This window comes from Nematolebias whitei, chromosome 23 (genome assembly GCF_014905685.2).
Source record: "Nematolebias whitei isolate Nwh7 chromosome 23, NemWhi1, whole genome shotgun sequence".
Taxonomy (NCBI): domain Eukaryota; kingdom Metazoa; phylum Chordata; class Actinopteri; order Cyprinodontiformes; family Rivulidae; genus Nematolebias; species Nematolebias whitei.
The window spans coordinates 24,631,814-24,654,245 of NC_056520.1; the positions used below are offsets into that span (position 1 = coordinate 24,631,814).

Below are 22,432 nucleotides of genomic sequence, written 5' to 3' on the forward strand. Positions count from 1 at the left end.
CTTTTTCTGGATGTAAATCACATTTTTTGGATGATTGTTTCCTCTGGGATCAGATGCTGTGCAGCTGGGAGTATTTTTACTGAGACTTTTTTGGTTTTGGACATTTGTTATGATGCATAACCATGGCAACAAGGCAGTTTTCTACAACAACAGCAGCTGAATAACATCTCAAAAGCTCAAATAATATCTCAACTACAGCCCCAAATCTCAAGTGAGTTGAAAAGGATGTTCTGTGGACGCATTCTCATCTACCTGCCAGCTGTGCTCGAGTGCATGACCACTGAGATCCTGGAACTAGCAGGAAACACGGCTCATGACATTGGAAGGACAGGATGGTCCCTCAGCACCTACAGTTGGCTGTCCACAGCTATGAGGAGCTTGGCGGACTGCTGGGAGGAGTGGCCATCACTCTGGGAGGAGTTCTGCTCAGCATTCAAGCGATCCTACATATATATATATATATATATATATATGTATATATATATATATACGTATATATAAATATATATATACGTATATATGTATATATATATATATACATTATACCAATACAGAATGTAGAATGAGTGTTTGAAAGTATGCATTCTGCTTAGTTTTTGTTTGTGTTAAGAAACAAAATAATAACAAAACTTTTTAAAATATTTTTTGGCACATAAGGAATGGAAACAACATACTGAAAGTAGATCAACTAAAGAATCAGTACGATGCTAGCTGCTGGCTGTAGTCTGTATGTAAACAAATGTGGAGGATATATCTTCCAGGTATATCCTCCATATGCTAAGATGGAGATAAAAGCGTAAAACACAAAAGAAAAGAGAAAGTAAGACAACTGTCAAGAATACATATTAAGGGTCAGAATGGTGGAGGGTCACAAACACACACACAAAACTGGAGGCTGGTAATTTTTTTTATTTATTGACTGGGACATGGATCATCATTGTGAAAACAAAATGTTTCTTATTTAATCCACTTCAGCCCTCCTACATCTGACTCCACAAAACATCCCATCCAGGGATGCTGGCAGCAACAGTTGCCATGACAACCCATTAATTCTTGGAGGCCACCTCCTGGTGAGAATTTAAAACCCACCCTGTCAACACAAAAGGTCTCCCGAGGCTCAAAGGCAGCCTTGGCATTCAGAGGGCACAAAATAAGTCCCTCCAGGAAGAAAGTTTGTGTTAAAAAATGCCTTGGCTTGTGGAGAAAAGCTTGCATTGCTCCAGGTACGAGTTGGTTCAGCTCATGTGTGAGTACAACGTGCTCTCACATGGCTTTGTCAACAAAAGTTTAGCATGTGCTCCTCGGAGCTTCAAACTGCCATATTAGGCCTGCAGAATCTGACTTGCAGGAGTATTTTTAGCCACTCGGGTGATTTCTGTTTGTGTGAGATCCCTGCGGTGGTTGTGAAGGTTTTCTACTGTCCAAAGTTTCACGCCAGAAGGCTCGGAGATGGATCCACCTGAATATGTGAGTCTCTGTACCTGCAAGGAATTATTAATAAATGGAAAATAACAAGAAAGTCCACAGATGTTGAAGATTTGACGGGATTCAGACCGTTCATCATCGTTGTAAGAGTTGGATGCTGCTCTGAGATGGAGAACGGGTGGATTATTTTTTCTCTTCTTTTACCATCGCCACCACAACACTTCAACACCACATTGCCCGGGTGCAAGCCTTGTTCCTAACCGAGCCCTTACCGTCTCACAGCGCTCCAAGCAGACAAACTGAAAACAAAACCATGCGTGCGCGCAGCCACCACTGATCCTGCTCTTGTAGACGGACCCGCCTTACTGCTCCCCCGACCTCCCCAGGACTTTTGTATCTAAAATCTGACTCTGTATTAAATGTTAATGTATTTGTAGCATTGTCATCATATAGACATGACCAACTTGAGAGCAATCAGACTTCTGGTCCTTGAGAGAGAGCTCCGTCATGGGAGCGCACAGCCTGTGAGCTGCAAAGCATGCTGGGTAGCCTTGTGGCAATTATGGGTGCAGTGTTTCTGGCTGTTTAATTCAGTTCAGTTCACTTTATTTATATAGCAACAAATCACAACAAAGTTGTCTCAGGGCACTGAACAGGAACATTCACATACATAGAAAAACCAATTAGTAAAGTTCTCTATCTAAGGGATCCAGCAGACATGCTGAATCTTCACTTCGTCGCAGTCTCCCATCGTTTATCAGGCTCCTCTCTTGTGGAACCAACTTCCAATCCCTGTCTGTGAGGCTGACACATTATCCAGTTTTAAAACTAGGCTTAAGACTTTCCTTTTTGCTAAATCCTATAGTTAGGGTCGTCTTGGGTTTCCTGAGCTGTCCCTTAGTTATGCTGCTATAGGCTTAGACTGCTGGAAGACAAACTGACCACACTTTTCACTTTGCTACTGTCTTTACTTACTCTGCTCAACCTGTTTTGTATTTGTAATTATTTTTCTCTATCCTTAACATGTGTTTTTGTCTTTCAGATACACCTGGACCTATATTTGGATCTACCATTCTATGTTCGTCTGTCTCTCCTTCCTGTCCTCTCAAACCAGCCGGTCAAAGCAGATGGACACTTGTCCTGAGTCTGGTTCTGCTGGAGGTTTCTTCCTGTTAAAAGAGAGTTTTTCCTTTCCACTGTTGCCACTGTGCTTGCTCAGGATGGGAGACTGCAACGAAGCCAAGATTCAACTTGTCTGCTGGATTCCTTAGATAGAGAACTTTACTAATTGGCTTTTCTATGTATGTGAATATTTGTGTAAAGTGCCCTGAGACAACTTTGTTGTGATTTGGCGCTATATAAATAAACTGAATTGAAATTGAATTGAGCAAGCACAAAGGCAACAGTGGAAAGGAAAAACTTCTTTTTAACAGTAAGAAACCTCCAGCAGAACCAGGCTCAGGACCTATTATTCGTACTCATCTACTCACACAGACTCATGTTCGTGCTGCTGTTGTTCGGCGTATTGATTTTGTACTACTAGTGCTTAGTGTATTCTTAGTTTGGCGTGTTTCTTGGTTCATATCTTAGATCTTATTATTGTTTGTCTGTACAATTTTTACTTTTGTTGGATGTAACTGGGACCCTGAGTACACAATTTTGTTCCACCACATGTACCACATGTGGTGCAAATGATAAATAAAGAAACTTTGACTTTTGAATTTTGACAAGCGGCCATCTGCTTCAACTGGCTGGGTTTGAGAGGAACAGGAAGGAGAAACAAACAAACACAGAAGGACAGGTCCAGATGTAGATGCAGGTGTACCTTCTACTGGAAGAAAGACAAAAACACATGTCAAGGATAGAAAATATTACAAATACAAAACAGGTTGAGCAGAGTAAGTAAAGACAGTAGCAGAGTGAAGAAATGTGGTCAGTTTGTCCTAGTTTGTCAATGCCTATAGCAGCATAACTAAGGGATAGTCCAGGAAACTCAAGCCAACCCTAACTATAGGATTTATGAAAAAGGAAAGTCTTGAGCCCAGTCTTAAAACTGGAAAATGTGTCAGTCTTATGGACAGAAACTGGAAGTTGGTTCCACAAGAGAGGAGAATGATAACTGAAAGATCTTGCGCTCGTTCTGCTTTTGGAAATTCTAGAAACCACAAGTAAACCTGCAGTCTGAGAGCAAAGTGCTCTGTTAGGAAAATATGGAACAATACGATCTGTAATATAAGATGGAGCTAGGTTGTTAAGAGCTTTGTAGGTTAGAAGTAAGATTTTGAATTTAATTCTGATTTTGACAAGAAGCCAATAGAGAGAAGCTAAAACTGGAGAGATATAGTAAGTGCTATGTGTTGTCACCATTGTCACCATACCATTGTATGGAACATACAATGGTGACAATAGTTCTCTGCATTTAACTCATCGCACCTGGGATACACCCAGGTGGAACAGTGAGCAGCTATGTACAGTAACAGGAACAATTAGGGATTAGGTGTCTTGCTCAGAGACACCACGACATATGGGAATGGCGGGGGATTGAGTCTGGGATTTTTGGGTCCCAAGTCGGCTGCCCTGCCTCTACCCCATCTCGGTCCTCCCGATATGATTTCTCCTATCAACTCTTACAAAGTTTCTCAGTGGAAAATGGGTTGTTCTTGTTAATGTCTGGTTCAGGCTTGGTTTGTCATTAATGTTGAAGTCTCTGTTGGTTGTAAACTGACACCATGAGTCAGAGGTTGTTCCTGGTATATATAAAGGGGAAAGCACTTTTTGTTGGAGTGCAAGCGTGTACCAAGGGTGATGCTACATGAGAGCGACTGTTGTGGAAAAAGCAAGAATAGATTTGATCATATTTAATAAAGCAAAGCTTCATGGCAAACCAGTCTGGATACAGGAAGTGAAAATGTTACAAAGTACAAGCCCTGCCTTGGTTCCCATTTGATTCTACCTTCCTGATAAAAAAAATGGTTTGTTTGGTAGAAACTCATCTCCTGCTTTTAGCTTCTGGGGAAAATGATTACACAATTAAAAATCAAAACTGTTCTCAGAAAAATGTATATTCTAGGTTATTATTTATTTATTTCCTTTTTGGAAGGAATGGACATCCTACTCGCTAGACCAGGGGTGTCAAACTCACTTACAAAAGGGGGCCAAAATTAAAACCTATTTCAAACTAAGAGCCGGTTTCAGAATCTACATTAACTCCAGTTAGATACCCAACATCTTTTCTTTGTTGCAGGTTCCTCAACAAGAGTTTGATTGGTCTCATTTGACGTTCTCTGTTGCACTTTTGACATCATAATCAAAGATTACTGAAAACATTCAAGTGATAAAAGTATTTTACATTTAAAATAACATCTTGGGGGGCCAGATGAGATGTCAACGAGGGCCACATTTGGCCCCCGGGCCTTGAGTTTGACGCATATGCGCTAGACCAAAGAGAAAACGGATGATCCAGGCTGTCGTCAGCAACAAGTCCACAAATCAGCGATAGGAGGAGTCATTTCCACATCTGTAATTGCAGCAATAATGTTGAAAGGTCCAGTTTAAAACCATCTTTACAAACCTTGAAAAATAAGATGGGACAAGTACGGGAAAGATTAAGAAAACACAGAATGATCAAATGAATGGTCCATTACTGTTGTACACTTTTATAGAAAGTCAAAAGGTACCAAATACGACCTGAACGGTTTAAATTTGGGACAAAATACTAAAATGAATGTAAGCACTGTTCGTCCATGGCATTACAATTGAATTAATTCCTCTCACTGATCACCTGATGTTTCAGAGCCAGCTCACACGCATTGTAGAGAGCCGTCTGTATCCCTGGAAGTCAGTGGTCCGGTCCAATCAGATGAGGAAGATCGCAGCCCTCAGGAGGAGGTCATGGAGGTGGCAGACTTAACATATTTGAAGCCAAGTGTTTACTTTAAAGAACCTCCTTCATTCCAGGTAAATATAAATAGAAACCTGACCAGTGGTTCCCAACACAGGTTCTTGTGGAACACCATCCTGCATGTTTTAGTTGTTTTCTTGCTCCAACACACCTGATTCAGTGATTTAATTACTTCCCCATGTTCTGTAGAAGCCTGTTAATCACCAATCATTTAAATCAGGTGCGCCAAAGCAGGGAAACAACTAAAACATGCAGCATGGTGTTCCTCAAGGAGCAGGGTTGAACAAGTAAACCTTCATTAATGATGTGGATGAGCTCACTTTTAACACCAGACAGTCAAATGTCTACAAACCTGGACAAACCAGGAACAATGTGCTTTTTGCACCTACATCAAAAGAACAAAACATAGATAAGCTCCATTCATACTGGAGGGATCTTTGCTCTCATGTTTTATTATTAATATTATTATTATTATTATTATTATTTTGCATATATGCAAAATAAAATTGAAACATTTTAAAAGCAGCATTAGAATAGAATAGAATAGAAACAGCCTTTATTGTCCCACGGATGGGAAATTCAAGTGTAACAGCAGCAACAGATAAAAATATAAAAATATTTCACATAAAAGTTCCTAAATGTTAAAAATAATACATAACGAAATAAGAGAAACAATATCAATAATAATGTTCAATATGTTTTGGACATTGATAAGGACAGACTATTTACAATACAGTATTACAGGCAGAGTGTGTTTTAGCAGAGGTCAGCATTATGCAGACAGTGAAACATCGTGGAGCTTGTATCATGCTGTGGGTTATCTCAAAAAGCTGATTGCAGTGAAATGTTTTTAAAGCGATGATAAAATGAACAAATTTTGGAAAATTAGCTTCAAAATTTGCAACAACAAAAAAAAAGAGGACGGACTTGATGCAAAATTGCAAAATGAAGTACTTTAAAAAAAAAAACATAACACTGTGATGGAGTTATCATGCTGTGAACTACTTTGATAACTTAACTAAAGAAATAAACACATTTTACAAAGGAAATGATCTGATGCAAAATGAAGCATATAACATAAGATAAGATAAGATAAGATAAAATAGAACTGTATTGATTCTGCAGGAAATTGTTGATACAGTGGCGGTTTTATCGTGTTGTTGCTGCATGACTGTTTGAAAGCAGTAAAATTATAAAAAGGATGCGCAAATTACACATGAAGACTAGCTGTGCTTGTTGTTGGGTTTTTTTGTTTCCCTTTTTTTGTATTTTAATAAAATATATACTATATAATTTATTCATTCGACCTTTATTTAGACAGGTATATACCGATAAACTATTTTTTCAGTTGTTCACTAACTTTTGATATTTTAATCACATTTAATTATTTTACACCTTTTTATTTTTTTGCTTTTATTTTGACACTTATTTGCTTAAATTCAAGGATATTAATAATTTCAAAGCAGATGTTTAGATAACCATGTTTTGATCCATTGAAGGTGGCGCCGTGTGACCAGGCTGTACCTGAGGGTCAAGATGTTGTCTTAGCAGTAAAAGTCAGAGGGCAGCCCAAACCCAAGGTGTTGTGGTAGGACACATTATCTTTCATTTTTATATTTTACCCTTTTTATGTGAAACATTGAGCTTTCATTCCGACCAAACAGCCGCCTGTAAGTTATCATGACATGCTGTTTTTGACCCAGGCTGAAGGACGGAGTCACAGTGAGGACAGCAGGGCGTGTCGTCGTGCGGGAGCTTGAAGATGGATTATTTGAAATAAGGGTGGGCTCAGCTCAGAAGGCGGATGCGGGGCTTTATACCTGTAAGCTCATCAGCGAGAGTGGAACCAAGCAGGCGGAGTGCAGAGTGGAGGTCAGAGGTGAGTCATAAACCACTTATGATGATTTATAACAAAATATATGTTAATCTTCACTGTTTATCAACAGCGGCAGAACACACAGGACTTAAAATCACCAGAGGGGTGAAAGACGTGGTGGTAAAAGCCGGAGAATCGGCCATGTTTGAGTGTCACATTTTGGGGCCTTCGGAAGTGGATGTTGATTGGCTGTCCAATGGGAAGCTCATCCAGCCAGCGCTGCTCAACTGCAAGATGCACTTTGATGGAAAGAGGTGTGGCTTGTTTCTACAAATTTCTGTTCCTCTCGAACAGAGGTTTTGCTCAGTTAGGTGCATTTCATTGGGTTTAGTCTTGGCCCTGTTCAAACTAACCATTAGTGTGTCCTGATGCATGCCCAATAAACCAGGAAGATGAATCTAACAAGGTTGAGGGGCCGTTTACACAACACGTATTTTGAGTGAAACTGCAACTTTTTCTCTGCGATTCGGCTGTTCATTTACACAACACCAGCCCCCGCCCTCGCTGAATCCAGAGGTTTTTGAACCCAGGTCTCAGAGTGGACATTTTCGGGGAACCCCCTGCCAAGGTTTGAAAAGCACTGATAAGTGTGAAAGCACATGCGCACTACAGGAATATATTTCACGCATACGTGGACCGACGACATATTTCGATCAACAACAATGGCGTCGGAATATAACATACGGCTTTCTGTGCTACAAATGGAATATATTTTGAGTCTCGTAATTAATCTACAATAGAATGTAGCTGCTGTGACAAACATCTGTGTTGGAAGAGACGCCAGTTGGATCGAGTTTGAAATCGCTACATATTGAATGAACCTAGAGAGGCAGGTGTTGCGCTGGACTCTAACATACTAAATGTGCTAAATAATAACAGTAACAATAATAAACCGTGTTTCTGTTAGTGGTGGGAGATGTAATGAAGCTATCTGAGCTAAATTAAGCTGTCTGAGATAAATAAAGCTATCTGAGATAAATGAAGCTATCTGGACATTATGTAATTCAAGTTATGTGATTTAAACGATGCGAAACATATTGCATGTTATTAAAGTTAAAAATGAAGACATCAGGTTTAATTTTATTTATTTATTCAACACCACAAAACTGTATGTCACACAAACATTGATAAGAAACTGAGCGCACTATTAAAAACAAATTAACCGAAATTTAAGCTGAACTGTACTCTTCCTCTCTGTTGTCATCCTGGATACTGGCGCCATGTTGTTTATCTTGCTTGTACAGGCTGCCACTCGTTTGCTTAATGCAGCTTAAAACATTGAATGGATTGGAAAAAATAACTGAGGGGAATTTTAAGTGAATAGTTGCTCCAGAATCTCTCTTGATTTTGAGGTCCTCCTGCACCACCGAGTCAATGTTCCCTTTTGGAACCTCTGGTGGGAGGATAGTTTCTCCTTTCAGGAAAAATAAAAACTCAGTTGGTTGTTGTGTAACCAAACAACACAAGCAAACTTTATCAAGAACGTGTATTTACCTGCTGTAGCATTGCTCAACGGCAACTGCGGGAGTGGGAAGACCAACATCATTCTTGTCTGCTCAGCGAGCTCGTTGTTCACTTAGCTAAAACACTAAAAGACTTATTAGATGAAGTGGTCCCGCTTGGCGTCAAATCTGTTGACTAGTATCCGAAATCCGGCTTTAAGTTTTGTTTTTATCTGGGCTTTAAACCCAGAGGAACGTCCTTACTGACAGCAGTCCCAGGCAGCACACATGCGCATTGGGTGAATGTACAAAACTCACAGCGCCAACTAATGACCTGGCATAGCAACTACAGCAAACTGGGGGGGGGGGGGGGGGGGTTTCTCCAGTTGCATGTAAATACAGAATGCTTCATTGTCAACAAGGATTTTTTTTCCTTGAATCAACATGTGAAAAACTCTGTGTTTCCTCCGCCAGTGTCTGTGTAAAGGGGGCCTAAGTCAGGTCTTCTGGACGGATTCTTTTTTGTTGATACGTTTCGTCTTTTGTCCAAAAGACTTTGTCACTCTGAGGCACTGCACTAAACTCAGTCTTATAAATAGCATCATCTCATAATGGATCAACCAATTTGCTGGTGACATCCAGAACTAGCTGTTCACATGATAAAGGAGGACCATAAGCCTAACAATAGGTCGTTAGTGTCCTGATGGCCACTTGCTATTCATAGAGGACTGAATGATACTAGCAATAACAGCATTGTAAGAGGAGGACCTGGATTATGGGGACCAAGATGGTGTAGAGGCAGGGCAGCCGGCCCGGTACACGAAAGTCCCAGGTTCAATCCCCGGTCACTGCACACCTCCTGGTGTCTCTGGGCAGCACACCTCATCCCCAAAATGCCCCCTGGGCACCTTCAATAGCTGTCCACTGCACTACCTGGTGGTGGATGGGTTAAATGCAGAGACTAATTTCACCATTGTATGGAAACATACAGTGATTACATTATTATTATTATTATTACTGAGCATTAACTTTGTTGTTTTGAACCATTTTGACACAACTGTCTCAGAGGAGTTGATGGGGGAGAAGGCAGTCCCCAGAGGTCATCTTATCACCAGCAAACTGTTTTTTTCCACTATGCTAGTGTGCTGTTGGTGGGACTCAGTTTGTTGGTGGCTCCTCAGATTGAAGAAGTTCTTTGGATGAAGGACTAAAGGTCCCAGTGAAAACAGAAATGTCCAGATGACCTGAATGAACATTGCTGGATTTTTACCTGGATTATTGAGCATGAACTTTGTTGGTAAGATGGGGACAGTTGAACACGGGGGCCTCCACCCTGTTCAACAATGGACAGGTTCTCTTCACAAAGATGGCTTCCTTTACACCTTTCTCAAACTGAAGACAAAACATATCAACAAAGAAGAATCCATCCAGAGGACCTGACTTAACTTTGTTAGATAGCCATTAGCATATTAATCCAGTCGGAATTAAACAGTTCCTTTGAACTGAGGTCATTTAAAGATGTATCTACAAAAAGTAAGAAAATAATTGATTATAACGCCTCTACAGAGCCACACTTCAGAAGATCTGAATCATCAGGTACACAGCAGGTACTCTGAGTGAGACATCTTGTGCATAAGACTGGACACAAGGATGTTTTCAGTGATCATGACATGAAAGGCAACAACAAACTTACTTTTAACCTTTATATTGATGATATTTCAATATATTTTTAGGTGGGTTTTTCTGTTCTTTTTATTTTATTGTTTACTTCTTTTTTTATGTCTGATAGGTGCCACCTCATGCTGAATTCAGTCCATGAGGATGACAGTGGAATGTACACTTGCAAGCTGAGCACTGCCACAGGTGAAATGTAAACTTCATTTTTGAAGGGATTTGCAGTAAAAGCAGTTCTGATTTCAAAAGGTCTTCAGAAGAAAACAATTCTGAAGCAGATTTTGTCTTTACAGAGGAGCTGACTTCAAGTGCAAACCTGAGAGTCACTCCTTCCAGGGAGCCCCTGTTCACTCGTAAACTGGACATCCTGGAAGTGATCGAAGGACGCACTGCACGGTTCGACTGTAAGGTGAGCGGATCACCTGCTCCGAGACTCACATGGATGCACTTTGGTAAGACGCGTCACAATGATGTTCCTAAAACAACCTTAGACAACACAACACTCCTAAGAAGGACTTTTTTTCCTCTTGCAAATGTTCTTCCAGAGACACGAGTGGAGGAGAGCGATAATGTTCGCATTTTTCAAGAGGGGGGTCGTCACTCACTTGTCATCGCCCACGTTAGCAGCGACACAGAAGGCTTTTACACAGCAATCGCTCAGAACGTTAATGGAAGGTCTGAATGTACTGCTGAGCTGTATGTCCAAGAACCCAGAGCTGCAATCTCTTCTCACATGTAAGATGAGTTGTGTCATTTTAAAAGATTTCTCAAAGAGATCTCAGACTAGTTGTACCAACTGACCTTATTTTACCTTTTCAATTACTTCAACTATACTATATTATAAGATGTTTAATTTTTATAATTGAAAAAAATATTACTGACACACAAACGTCACCATTTTATTCATACATTCTGGGTTAATGACAGGTTGTCAGAACAAGTTTCATTCAGCACGAATGGTAATTTTTGAAATTATCTGACGTTCAACCCTTTATTTGAACCGGCGTATGTTGACAGATGAGAATGGAGAAATGACTCAGCTTTAGCGTTAGCGTCAGAACTAATATGTATGGCGTCAGTGTGACGACGTGCATCAGTTATAGTGGAGAATAAAACACAAGGAGTCAAGGCATGTGACAATAAAGTTATATTTTTTATAGTCCTTATGCACAATAAATGGCTCGAAACGACACACTTAAAAAAATGTTGACAGTTTTTGATACACCCTAAATGACCAACATGTTGCTATTCTCTTACATGTCAAATACTAGGCCCATTCAAGACATCCATCCATCCATGGGCAGCTGTGGCTGAGTGGTTAGAGCAGTCGTCCTCCAATGCAAGAGTTGGGGGTTCGAATCCACCAGCAGTCACATAACAAAGTGTCTCAGGGCAAGACACTGAACACCTTGATGTCTCCGATGTGTGTCCCATCGGTGTATGAATGTGATCTGAAGCACTGATTAGTCTATTTAGAATAATTTGTTCAATTAGCTTTGTAGAGATCTAGCAGAGTGCTGTATGAATGGGTAAATGAGGACACAGATTGTACTGTAAAGAGCTTTGAGTGTCTTGATCAGATAGAAAGGCGTTATATAAGTACAGTCCATTTACCATCCATCAAATATCTTTATAACAAGATTGGGTATGAGGATTCGTGCATGACACTGAACACCAGGAATGGTTAAAATGATTTACTGATAATTTGCAGTTGGTGTGGGTCTAGTTCTGGACATGGGTCCATCAAGAAGGCCAGCTCAGTGCTTGGATGCCCCCTCGACCCAGTGCAGGTGGTGGGAGACAGAAGGACTCTAGCTAAAATAACATGATTGCTGGACAATGTCTCTCACCCCATGCATGAAGCTGTTGCTGAACTGGAGAGCTCGTTCAGTGACAGATTACTGCATCCTAAATGCACAAAGGAGCGTTACCGCAGGTCCTTCCTCCCAGCAGCTGTTAGACTCTACAACCATCACTGCTCCCAACAAACTCAATAAAGATTAAATACATGCTGACCTCTGCTAAAACACACACTCTGCCTATACTACTGTATTGTAAATAGTCTGCCATTCTCAAAGTTCCAATACATATTGAACATTATTATTGATATTGTTTATCTTATTTCTTATATATTTAATTGTTTATTAACATTTAGGAACTTTTGTGTGAAATATTTTTATCTTTTTTTCCTGTTGCTGCTGTTACACTTGAATTTCCCATCCGTGGGACAATAAAGGCTGTTTCTATTCTATTCTATTCTATTCTATTCTATTCTATTCTATTCTTCAGAGATAGGAGAGTCAGTGAACTTGGCAGGACTGTGAAGGTTCAGAGGATAAAAATATTGAGAGTCACTAACCTTCACAGTCAAGTAAGAGAGGTAATCCTTGTGATGGTGGAGGAAGCTGACATCACAAGCTGAGTATGTAGCAGCAGAGAGCAATAAGATTTTAAGGGTTGTCCAGGGGTGAGGTACAGTAAGACAGGCTTGGGTCGAGAACTGCTGGGCAGAGATCCAAATCCAAAGCGTGAGCCAAAAAACGTGGTCATAATAATCATAAAGTCAGTACCGTGGTCAGAAGGCAGAGTCCAGAACAAGCAAGGATTAGGCAAGGTGAGGAAACCAGAAGACAGGCATGGGGTCAAACCAGGAGAGACAGGCAAGGCTATGGCATGGATGCTGGACATCTACTAACACAAAGTATTCGATAATCTGGCAACAAGTGAGTGAGTGACAGGAGCTTAAATAGTGAGCTGAACAGGTGCATGGAATAAGGGCTGATTGCATTGGAGGAACAGAGTGGGCATAGTGAAGAATGGCAGCAGCAAAGCATGAAGCAGGAAAAACAAAACATGAAGACATGAACTATGGCAAGGATAAACAGGAACTATGGCATGAGGGGGCAAAAACAGGACACTTTACCCGCTTCTTCCTTTTCGGGTCATAGAGGTAACTGGTGCCCATGTCCATCCATCACTGTGTGAGAGATGGGGTACACTCATGATAGGTCTCCAGTCCATCACAGGGACACATAGAGACAAACAAGACCAACAACCATTCACTCTCTTACTCACACCTAGGGACAATTTAGAGTTACCAATCAGCCTAACATGCATAGACAGTTCCACAAAATGGCTTCACAGAGCAGTCCTTCCTCTAACGGTTCATAAATCACAGGTGAAGCGTCCTCATCCGGCTCAGATGTGAGCTGTGAGCAGACCCAAAAGAGGTGGAGCAAAACTCAACTGTGTTGATGGAGAGCGATGTATTCAATTTATGTTGGACGCCTCCCTCATGTCATTTACTATAATGAATTAACTCACTTAACAATCCTCTTTATGGTTAACTATTTTTAAACTAACTACAAAGTTGCTGTGGATGATCATCAATATTCTCTTGGTAATAAATATGTTTGTTACTCACATTACTGGACAACAGCTCAGCAGATTTTGTTTGTTTGCTTCACACATCGTCCATTAGAGGAAGGCTGTCTCTGACACATATTGTGACTGTATGCATGTGCACAGCTGCCACCGATAACGCCCTGGGTGACAGAACGCATCACATTGTGGGAGAGAGAGAGACAGAGAGAGAGAGTGCACAGCCTTTTGACTTGTGTTTCTGATGTTTTAATTTTTATAATTAAACAATATTAACACTAAAAGACAACTATTTATATGCTCCAGATTACAGAAAAGATGCTTGCCTCAGTTTAACTTAAATTTATTTTCCCCACAAAAGTTCTTTCTGTGAGAGAGTCAGTTTCAGGTGTGTGTAGTTTATCATAAATACAGTATCTACATGTCTATTTCTGTGCATTTTAAATCACTTTTAGATGTGTACAAATATGAAATGATAATAATTTTACCTTAGTACAATATTGTAATGTCCTATATAGACTGCATGAGCTGCAACGGATGATGTCACCTTGTGGCAATTATGTGTGCAATATTTCTGACTGTTTACAAAGTTTCTCAGTGGGAAATGGGTTCCATTCATCCATCCATCCATCTATCTATCCATCCATCCATCCATCCATCTATTCATTATCTTCTGCTTATTCTGAAGTCGGGTCATGGGGTCAGCAGCAACCTGAGTTGGGAGGCCCAGACATGTCTTTCCGCAGCCACCTCTTCCAGCTCTTCTGGGAGGACCCCAAGGTGTTCCCAGGCCAACCAAGAGACATAGTCTCTCCAGCATGTCCTGGGTCTTCCCCGGGGTCTCCTCCCAGTAAGACATGCTCGAAACACGAAGCCCAGGAAGCATCCTTACCAGATTTGTGGCCATAGGTGAGAGTAGGAACGTAGACCGACCGGTAAACAGAGAGCTTTACCTTACAACCCAGCTTCCTCTTCACTACAACGGACCAGCACAAAGTCTGCAATACTGCAGACACTGCACCAATCCGTCTGCCCTTCTCATGCGCCATTCTTCCCTCACTTGTGAACAATACTTCAAGTTACTTAAACTCCTCCACTTGAGGCAGAACCTCACCCTTCAAGAAAGCAATCCACCATTTTCTGGAAATGGGTTGTTCTTGTTAATTGTTCAGGTTTGGCTTGGCATTAATGCTGGTCTCTGTTGTTGGCTTTAAGCTGACACCATGAGTCAGAGGTTGTTCCCAGTATGTATAAGGGGGAAATGCTTCCTATATGAGGGCAAACGTACACACATATGTTTTATTAAGAACAATGTCACACACAAGCGACCTTGTCATGATGCTAGCTTAGCTTAGCTTTGCTTAGCATTGCATAACTTCCCCAAATATCAATATTTTCCTTTATGCTTTTGAGGGGGGTCTCCAAGAAGAGTACATTCTGTATGCTTGTGAAAATGTTGAAAATTGTGAATGGTCTCATGGATGGATGGATGGATAGAGAGAGAGAGAGAGAGAGAGAGAGAGAGAGAGAGAGAGAGAGAGAGAGAGAGAGTGAGTCAGGTCTACTGTTCCAACTAGGCAGATATCTTTTTTTAAAGCAGTACCAAAGCAAACTCATTTTGAACTTTGTTGGTCTTCTCCAAGGGCCAAGTTAGAGAAGATGCCATCCATCCCCGAGGAACCTGAAGTTCTTGAAAATGAGTTGGAGAGGAGGACCATGCCAGACTTTATCAAACCTCTGGCTGATATGGAGGTGATCGAAGGGAAGGAAGCAGTGCTGAAATGCAAAGTGGAAGGCTTTCCGTACCCAACCATCTCCTGGTACCATAATGGAAAACGTATCGAAAGTAGCGAGGAGCGCACAATGACTCAGTGTAAGAAAAAAATAATTGGAACGCAAAGCCTTTCTTCGAGGTGGTATGGCTGTAAATAAAAAAAATTATGTGTGTTCATCAGACAGGGATGTCCACAGTCTGGTCATTAAAAGTACGTGTCACACTCATGGTGGCGTCTACAAGGCTGTAATCTCAAACAAAGTGGGCAAATCAGCCTGCTATGCTCACCTCTATGTAACAGGTAATGATTCATGTACAGTACATGTATGCAGTTTGGAGATGTATGTGAAATAATGCCATATTTTCCTAATATATTATGTATATATTTTGAAAAAGACATTGTTCCAGACCCTCCTGATGGTCCCCCCGTCATCGAGGCCATCACAGGGAAAACTATAACCCTTAGCTGGAAGCTACCAAAGAGGCTTGACCCTTCATTTGGTGAGTTTGTCATTCTGTTTCTGTGCCTATAGTTTTGATGTTTCACTTAATTTCTTCAAGAAAAGAGAAAACTATTTATAGCATGCATGTCCCAGATACTTATTTTAGGAAAGTTTTTAACTTCTCCTGGCATACCACGTCTTGTCAGCCCTAAAAACAAGACCAATCATTTTCTTTAGTTTCCACTCAGACGAGGTTGTCTATGAAGATTCATTTACCCTTCATTTATCCAGGTAGTCTCATTGAGTCACAAGAACTCATTTTCAAGAGAGACCTGTTTTAGGGAGCAGATGAAGATAAATTAGTCTCAGGTAGTCACACAATTCGTATGAGTGCAATATGATCCACAAGCATACCACAAGATTCACAAATGCATAAACAGTTTTTCAATTGTACACATTTTAAATTGCACATAGGAGTATTCTGTGCATACAAATTGTCAAATACACAAATCACCTGCTGCACATGGATCAGCTTGCCTGTGAATGTGACTTTTGAGACTTTCTTACTGCTCCAGATTCACAAAAAATAATGCTACAAATCTTGTTGTGTGACTATTTTTGAGAATAATTTATCTCCATAGTCTAACATCACTGTACTTTCAGATTCCAGCTCCTTGCTTTACGTGGTCCAGCAGCAGCCTCTGGGCTCCATCCAGTGGTCTGTTGTGGCTTCCAACTTGAAGGAGACAAATCACACCATCACCTCCCTGTCCAAGGGAGTCCGTTATGCTTTCAGAGTGTTGACATCGACCGGGAAGACGTTGAGTAAACCGTCACCCTCCACTGATCTGGTCCAGTTGCTGGACAGAGGTATAGAGACAGTGCAAGACTAATTCTGCTGGCGTAAAGTAAGACGTTTGAATATGTGATTCTTTTAACTTCTTCAGGACCATATTTAAAGAAAGCCCCAGTTATTTTGGACAAACCTGACATTGTTTACTTGGTGGAAAACCAGCCAGCAAACATCACCATCACCTTGAACCATGTGCATGCAGCCATCACCTGGAAAAAGTGAGTTCTTAACTTCAAACCACAGATTTCTGTAGTAAACGTTACAAAAATAGTTCAGTTTCTTGTCAGATGAATCCTTTGTCCTGCATTGTCTGGGTTTTCCTCAGGAGAGGGGTGGTGTTGGTCAGCAAACCAGGAACCTATGAGATGAGCATGCCAGACGACGATCAGCACACCCTGCGGCTCCAGCGGGTCAAGAGCACTGACGTTGGTCAGCTGGTGGTCACGGCAAGCAACCAGTTTGGCAGTGACCTCTGCACACTTCAGCTGACCATGGCAGGTAGGTTCACGCAGGATGTTCCGTGATAAATTTACCATCTTAGTGAGAAAGGCCAAATCTGTTTGGAATTTTATCCGTTATTATAAATATAAATCCTCTTTTTCTGCAGTTGCACCAAAATTTGAAAGCATCATGGAGGATGTGGATGTGCAGGTTGGGCAAACAACTTGTCTGGCTGTTGTGGTTGAAGGAAAACCGGATCCGGACATTTTGTGGTTTAAGGTATTTTCTTCAAGAGAATGCAAACTATTACGTTGGTCTAAACCTCATCACATTCAGAGTTTTTTTTTAGCATCTGCTGCCAAAAGATAAAAAAAGGTGTGCGATAAGATAAGGTTTTTGCTAAAGCGCTATGTATTATCAAAATATCTTATGAACCACTGGACAGATTTTAATGGAATTTGCAGAGTAATCACTGTTTGTACATCTACGACCAAAAGACTTGAAGTTATTTTCCAGGTTTGTCCAAAACGGCTAAAGCTCAAGACCAAATCAAATTCATTTGTACACCAAATAGTAAAAATGCAACACAAAACATAGGAGACAATAAACAAACAAAAATAAAAACAGCAAAAATAAATCAATTATCAGACAAAAAATTAAACCTTTGAAAAAATGCAACAAAAATGAAACACTAACTGCAAAAAAATTAGCTTATGCTGTGCTAAAAGCCCGTGAGTACAGATGTTTTTTAAGATTAGCTTTAAAAACAACGGAGGAGGTAGACGGCTCAGCATGAGGGAAACGGTGCGCTACCTTTCTAGCTTTTTAGCTAGCATGTCTCTATTGCACGCTGCTAGCTTAGCGCTACGTCTGTGCTGGCAGTTGTCGACTGGGGTGGGGGTTTGGTTCGGTAGGCAGCATGCTCTGGGCAGGGTGCCTTGTTTTTATAATGGTAGGGGGAACACTGACCTCTGTGGACCAGCCTGGACCCCAGGACAACCAAAAAAAACCAAATGGTCATTAGACCTCAGGGATTTGGAGAGCACATAAGGCTGCAGGAGTTCAGACAGGAACATGGGAACCTGTCTGTCTTATATCCTGATGCATGCTCAATAATCCAGGTAGAAAAATCTAAAAAAGTTAAATCTGTTCCTCTGGGACTCAGAGAAAACAGTGGAAATTATCTGAAAGAAGCTGAAATTAGCATAAAACAACTAAATAGTAGCTGAAATAGCAAGAAATGCTGAAATTAGCAGAATCAGGTACAAAGAAGCTTAAACTACCAGAAGGGAGTGGAGAGAGTTGGACTGAGCTAAAAATTTGTGTTATTAGCTGAAAAAGCTAAAATTAGCATAAAACTGCTAAATAGTAGCTGAAATAGCAGGGAAAAGCCAAAACTAGCATAAAAAGGACTGAAAGGTGCATAACAAGCTGAAATGACCATTAAGAAGTTAATTAGGTTGAAAGTAGCAAATAATTACCATGGAAAAACTTGAATTTATCTGAAAACAGCTGAAATTAGCTAAAAATGTGCTGAAAAGGTAACTGAAAATATAGAAGAAGCTTAAGTTAGCAGAAGAAAGCAAAAGAACACGTTTGCCCAATTAGGTTGAAAGAAGCAGAAATGAGCACAAAACAGTGGAAATTATCTGAAAGAAGCTGAAATTAGCATAAAACAGCTAAATAGTAGCTGAAATAGCAAGAAATGCTGAAATTAGCGATTAGAGGTTTGTACTAGAGCTGGTAAATCTGAGTCACTTTATGGATTCAAGTTAATTTGATTTGGTTACCGGTTCACTTGAGTGGTTCATGCTGCGGGTCCGGGTTAATTTAGACCTTGGATTTGTAATCCAACTGCGGCAGGTAGCTAAGCTCAAGCCAGTGCTGTCTAGACCCAACATTGAGACACTAGTCCATGCATTCATCACAACCCGCCTGGACTATTGTAATTCACTGTATGCTGGGGTCAGCCAGGCCTCTATCTCACGGCTACAGCTCGTCCAGAATGCTGCAGCTCGGCTTTTAACCGGTACACCGAGGTATGAGCACATCACACCAGTTCTGTCCTCCCTACACTGGCTTCCTGTGAGAACTAGGATTGATTTCAAAATTCTCCTCCTGACCTATAAGTGCCTAAATGGCCTCGCACCCATCTACCTCTCTGAGCTACTGGAACCATATGTTCCCTCTCGGGCTCTGAGATCATCCGATCAGCTGCTTTTGGTTGTTCCAAAAACACGACTGAAGCTCTGAGGAGATCGGGCGTTTTCAGTCATGGGTCCCAAACTGTGGAACAACCTACCCCCCAACAATAGGCATGCCACCTTCCTTCCTGTGTTCAAATACCTGCTAAAAACATATCTGTTCTCTCTGGCGTTTCATACTGTGTGAGTTGATTTAGTATATCTTGTTCCATGTCTTCATTTTAATGCTGTTGTTTTAATTTTTTAAGGTATATTCTTACTGCTTTTTATTTCTTAGTGTTACCCTTAGTGTTAAGCACTTTGATAACAGTGTATCTGTTTTAAATTGTGCTCTATAAATAAATATGACTTGACTTGACTTGACTTGGATTTGTGGGTCCTGATTCAGCGTGGGGACTCTTTAACCCAGGTGAATCAGGAACTGACCAGCTCTCGTTTGCACTGGGGCCAAAAATAAGAGCTTCAGTTTAAATCTTATTGAAATCAATGAGGTTTTAAGTCATCCAAGTTTTTATTCCAGTGAGGTGGTCCAGCTGTGGTTTTAGTGACAAAAGCTGCAGGTAGATCGTTGGTCTGTCTAGGACTGACGAGATCTAAATCATCTAAAAGTGGAGCCTAGGGAATGCAGACATCGTTCACAAGATGGTTTTAGTCTTAATCTCTAGCACGAATAATGGTGGGAGATAAACATTGATACTGATTTTTGTTTTGTTGGGATTGGTCTGTTTCAGGATGAAGTCCTTCTCTCTGAGAGCAGTCACTTCACCTTCGTGTACGACGACCCGGAATACTCCCTCGTGGTCCTGAACGCTCAGCCCAAACACTCTGGAGTGTACACTTGCACCGGGAAGAACGTGGCAGGTTCCATCTCCTGCAAGGCTGAGCTCACCATCCACACAGGTAAAAAAAAATAATAAAATGTCAGCCGCATGCAGAAACATTTAGTCTCCACAACTGCAGTGTAGTGCAGGGGTCTGCAAGCTGCGGTTCAGGGGCCACACGTGGCCCTGTGGTCTTCTGCTCTGTCGAAATTTGACCAAAACTAACACAAAACTGAACTTTATTGGTTTTAACACCAACAACAAAAAGGACTACTTTTATCTGTTTTCCTGTCATTTTCAAATATGTGAATGATAGTACAAATACAAAGAGTACAACATGTTGGCTACACATTCTAGTAGTGTGTTAGCCACTTCTTTAATCTGACTTCCAGTCCTTACGATGTGATCTCTCTCTCAAATCCAGAATTGTATTGGAATACATTTAAGACAAGTTGATGAGAAACACTGTGCTGAGTGAACTTGATGATAATGAGAACTAGAGGAATTGTATTTCCTGCGAAAATGCAGTGTGAATGTTTATTGCTGAAAAATAACTGAAATTAGCTAAAAAAAACTAACAAAACAAAACATGCTGTACAGTACATACAGTACTCCCTCGTATATCACAGGTCTCTCTTGAAAATGAGTTCTCGTGGCTCAATGAGACTAACCTGGATAAATAAAGGCTAAATGAAAAAAAAAGAAAAATATCGCGGGGGATCTGTACCCTGAAGGCCTGCAATAAGTGAACAACCGCTACGTAGGAATAGTAGTACAAGTAGTAAGTAGCAGTATATATAAATATATATATATATATATATATATATATATATATATATATATATATATAAAGGTGTTTTATTTTAAACCCATCACACTCTTGCAATATTCTACACAATGTTTCGATACTCTAAACGCTCTAAAAGAGCACTGAATGTCATGAACTCATCTCTCTGTCTCAGCCACTCTGCCACCTGCCAGAGCTCTTGGCCACGCCCACTTCTCTGCTGCAGAGTGAAAATCAGATGATCAGCTGCAGGAGGGAGCTTCTCCTGCAGCTGTGGGCTGTACACATGTGTTAAATAATTTAAAATAATTTATTTTAAATAAAAATTCCATGCTGATCATGTGGCTCATCCATCAATCAGCCAGTTGTATCATGTCCAATCTTACTTTGAAAAACTGCGATAGGGCGAGTCCACGAAAAACGAACCGCAAAGTAGCAAGAGACTACTGTAATTTAGCTGAAATGAAAGAATAAGCCTAAATTAACAAAAGAAATCAAAAAGAACACATATTTGCTGAATTGGGTTTAAATAAGCAGAAATTTGCTCAAAAATTAGGAAATCAGCTAAAAAACTAAAACTAGCAAAAAACATTAAAAAGTAGCCAGAAATGCAGACAGAAGGTTAACCTATGAGAAGGAAGTGGAAAGAGCTGAAATGAGCTTAAACAATGTGGAATTAGCTGAAAAAAACTCATGTTTGCATAAAAACAGCTAAATAGTAGCTGAAATAGCAGAAAAAGCTGAAAGGAGCATAACAACCTGAAATTAGCTGGAAGAAGTTATTTAGGCTGCAAGTAGCAAAAATTACCAAGAAAAACTTGAATTTCTCTGAAAAAGGCTGAAATTTGCTAAAAAAAAAATCTTACAAGTAGCTGAAAAGGTAGAACAAGCTTAAATTAGCATAAGAAAGCAGAAAGAACATTTGTTTGCACAATTAGGATGAAAGAAACAGAAATAAGCACAAAAACGTGGAAATTATCTGAAAGAAGCTGACGTTAACAACAACAAAAAAAAAAACAGCTGAAAAGTAGCTTAAAAGGCAGAAAGAAACTTAACTCACCAGAAGGAAGTGGAGAGAGCTAATTTTTTGCTGAATCAGGCAGTTGAAACATTTCTTCCTTCATCCAAAGGGCTTCATCAGTCCAAGGAGCCACAAAAAACTCACAAACATAACAAAGTAGCTTACCTGGATTATTGAGCATGAACTTTGATGTTTGAACCACTTTGGCTATGGCTGCGTCAGAGGACTCGACGGGGGAGAGGGCGGACTTGAGAAACCATCTTATCACAAGCAAACTAGTTAGCCCTCTGTGTGGGTGTGCTGCTTGTGGGACTGTTTGTTGCGGCTCCTCAGACTAAGTCCTTTGGTTGAAAGATGAAATGTTTCAACAACAAAAGAAACCATCCAAT

At 40.5% G+C, this 22,432-nt stretch overlaps 1 protein-coding gene across 1 annotated transcript in view; it reads left to right on the top strand.

The window, feature by feature from the left end:
- LOC119429104 (striated muscle preferentially expressed protein kinase) overlaps positions 1-20,328 on the top strand; it is a 41,336-nt gene extending 21,008 nt beyond the window's left edge. The window contains exons 10-24 of the mRNA XM_037696822.1: positions 5,219-5,382; positions 6,826-6,914; positions 7,030-7,205; positions 7,273-7,456; positions 10,434-10,507; positions 10,612-10,770; positions 10,864-11,053; positions 15,343-15,572; positions 15,655-15,774; positions 15,870-15,974; positions 16,580-16,786; positions 16,864-16,987; positions 17,095-17,267; positions 17,377-17,489; positions 20,146-20,328. Coding sequence (XP_037552750.1) covers positions 5,219-5,382; positions 6,826-6,914; positions 7,030-7,205; positions 7,273-7,456; positions 10,434-10,507; positions 10,612-10,770; positions 10,864-11,053; positions 15,343-15,572; positions 15,655-15,774; positions 15,870-15,974; positions 16,580-16,786; positions 16,864-16,987; positions 17,095-17,267; positions 17,377-17,489; positions 20,146-20,328 — 2,291 coding nt within the window. The remainder of the gene's footprint in view (positions 1-5,218; positions 5,383-6,825; positions 6,915-7,029; positions 7,206-7,272; positions 7,457-10,433; positions 10,508-10,611; positions 10,771-10,863; positions 11,054-15,342; positions 15,573-15,654; positions 15,775-15,869; positions 15,975-16,579; positions 16,787-16,863; positions 16,988-17,094; positions 17,268-17,376; positions 17,490-20,145) is intronic.
- The last annotated feature ends 2,104 nt before the right edge of the window (positions 20,329-22,432 follow it).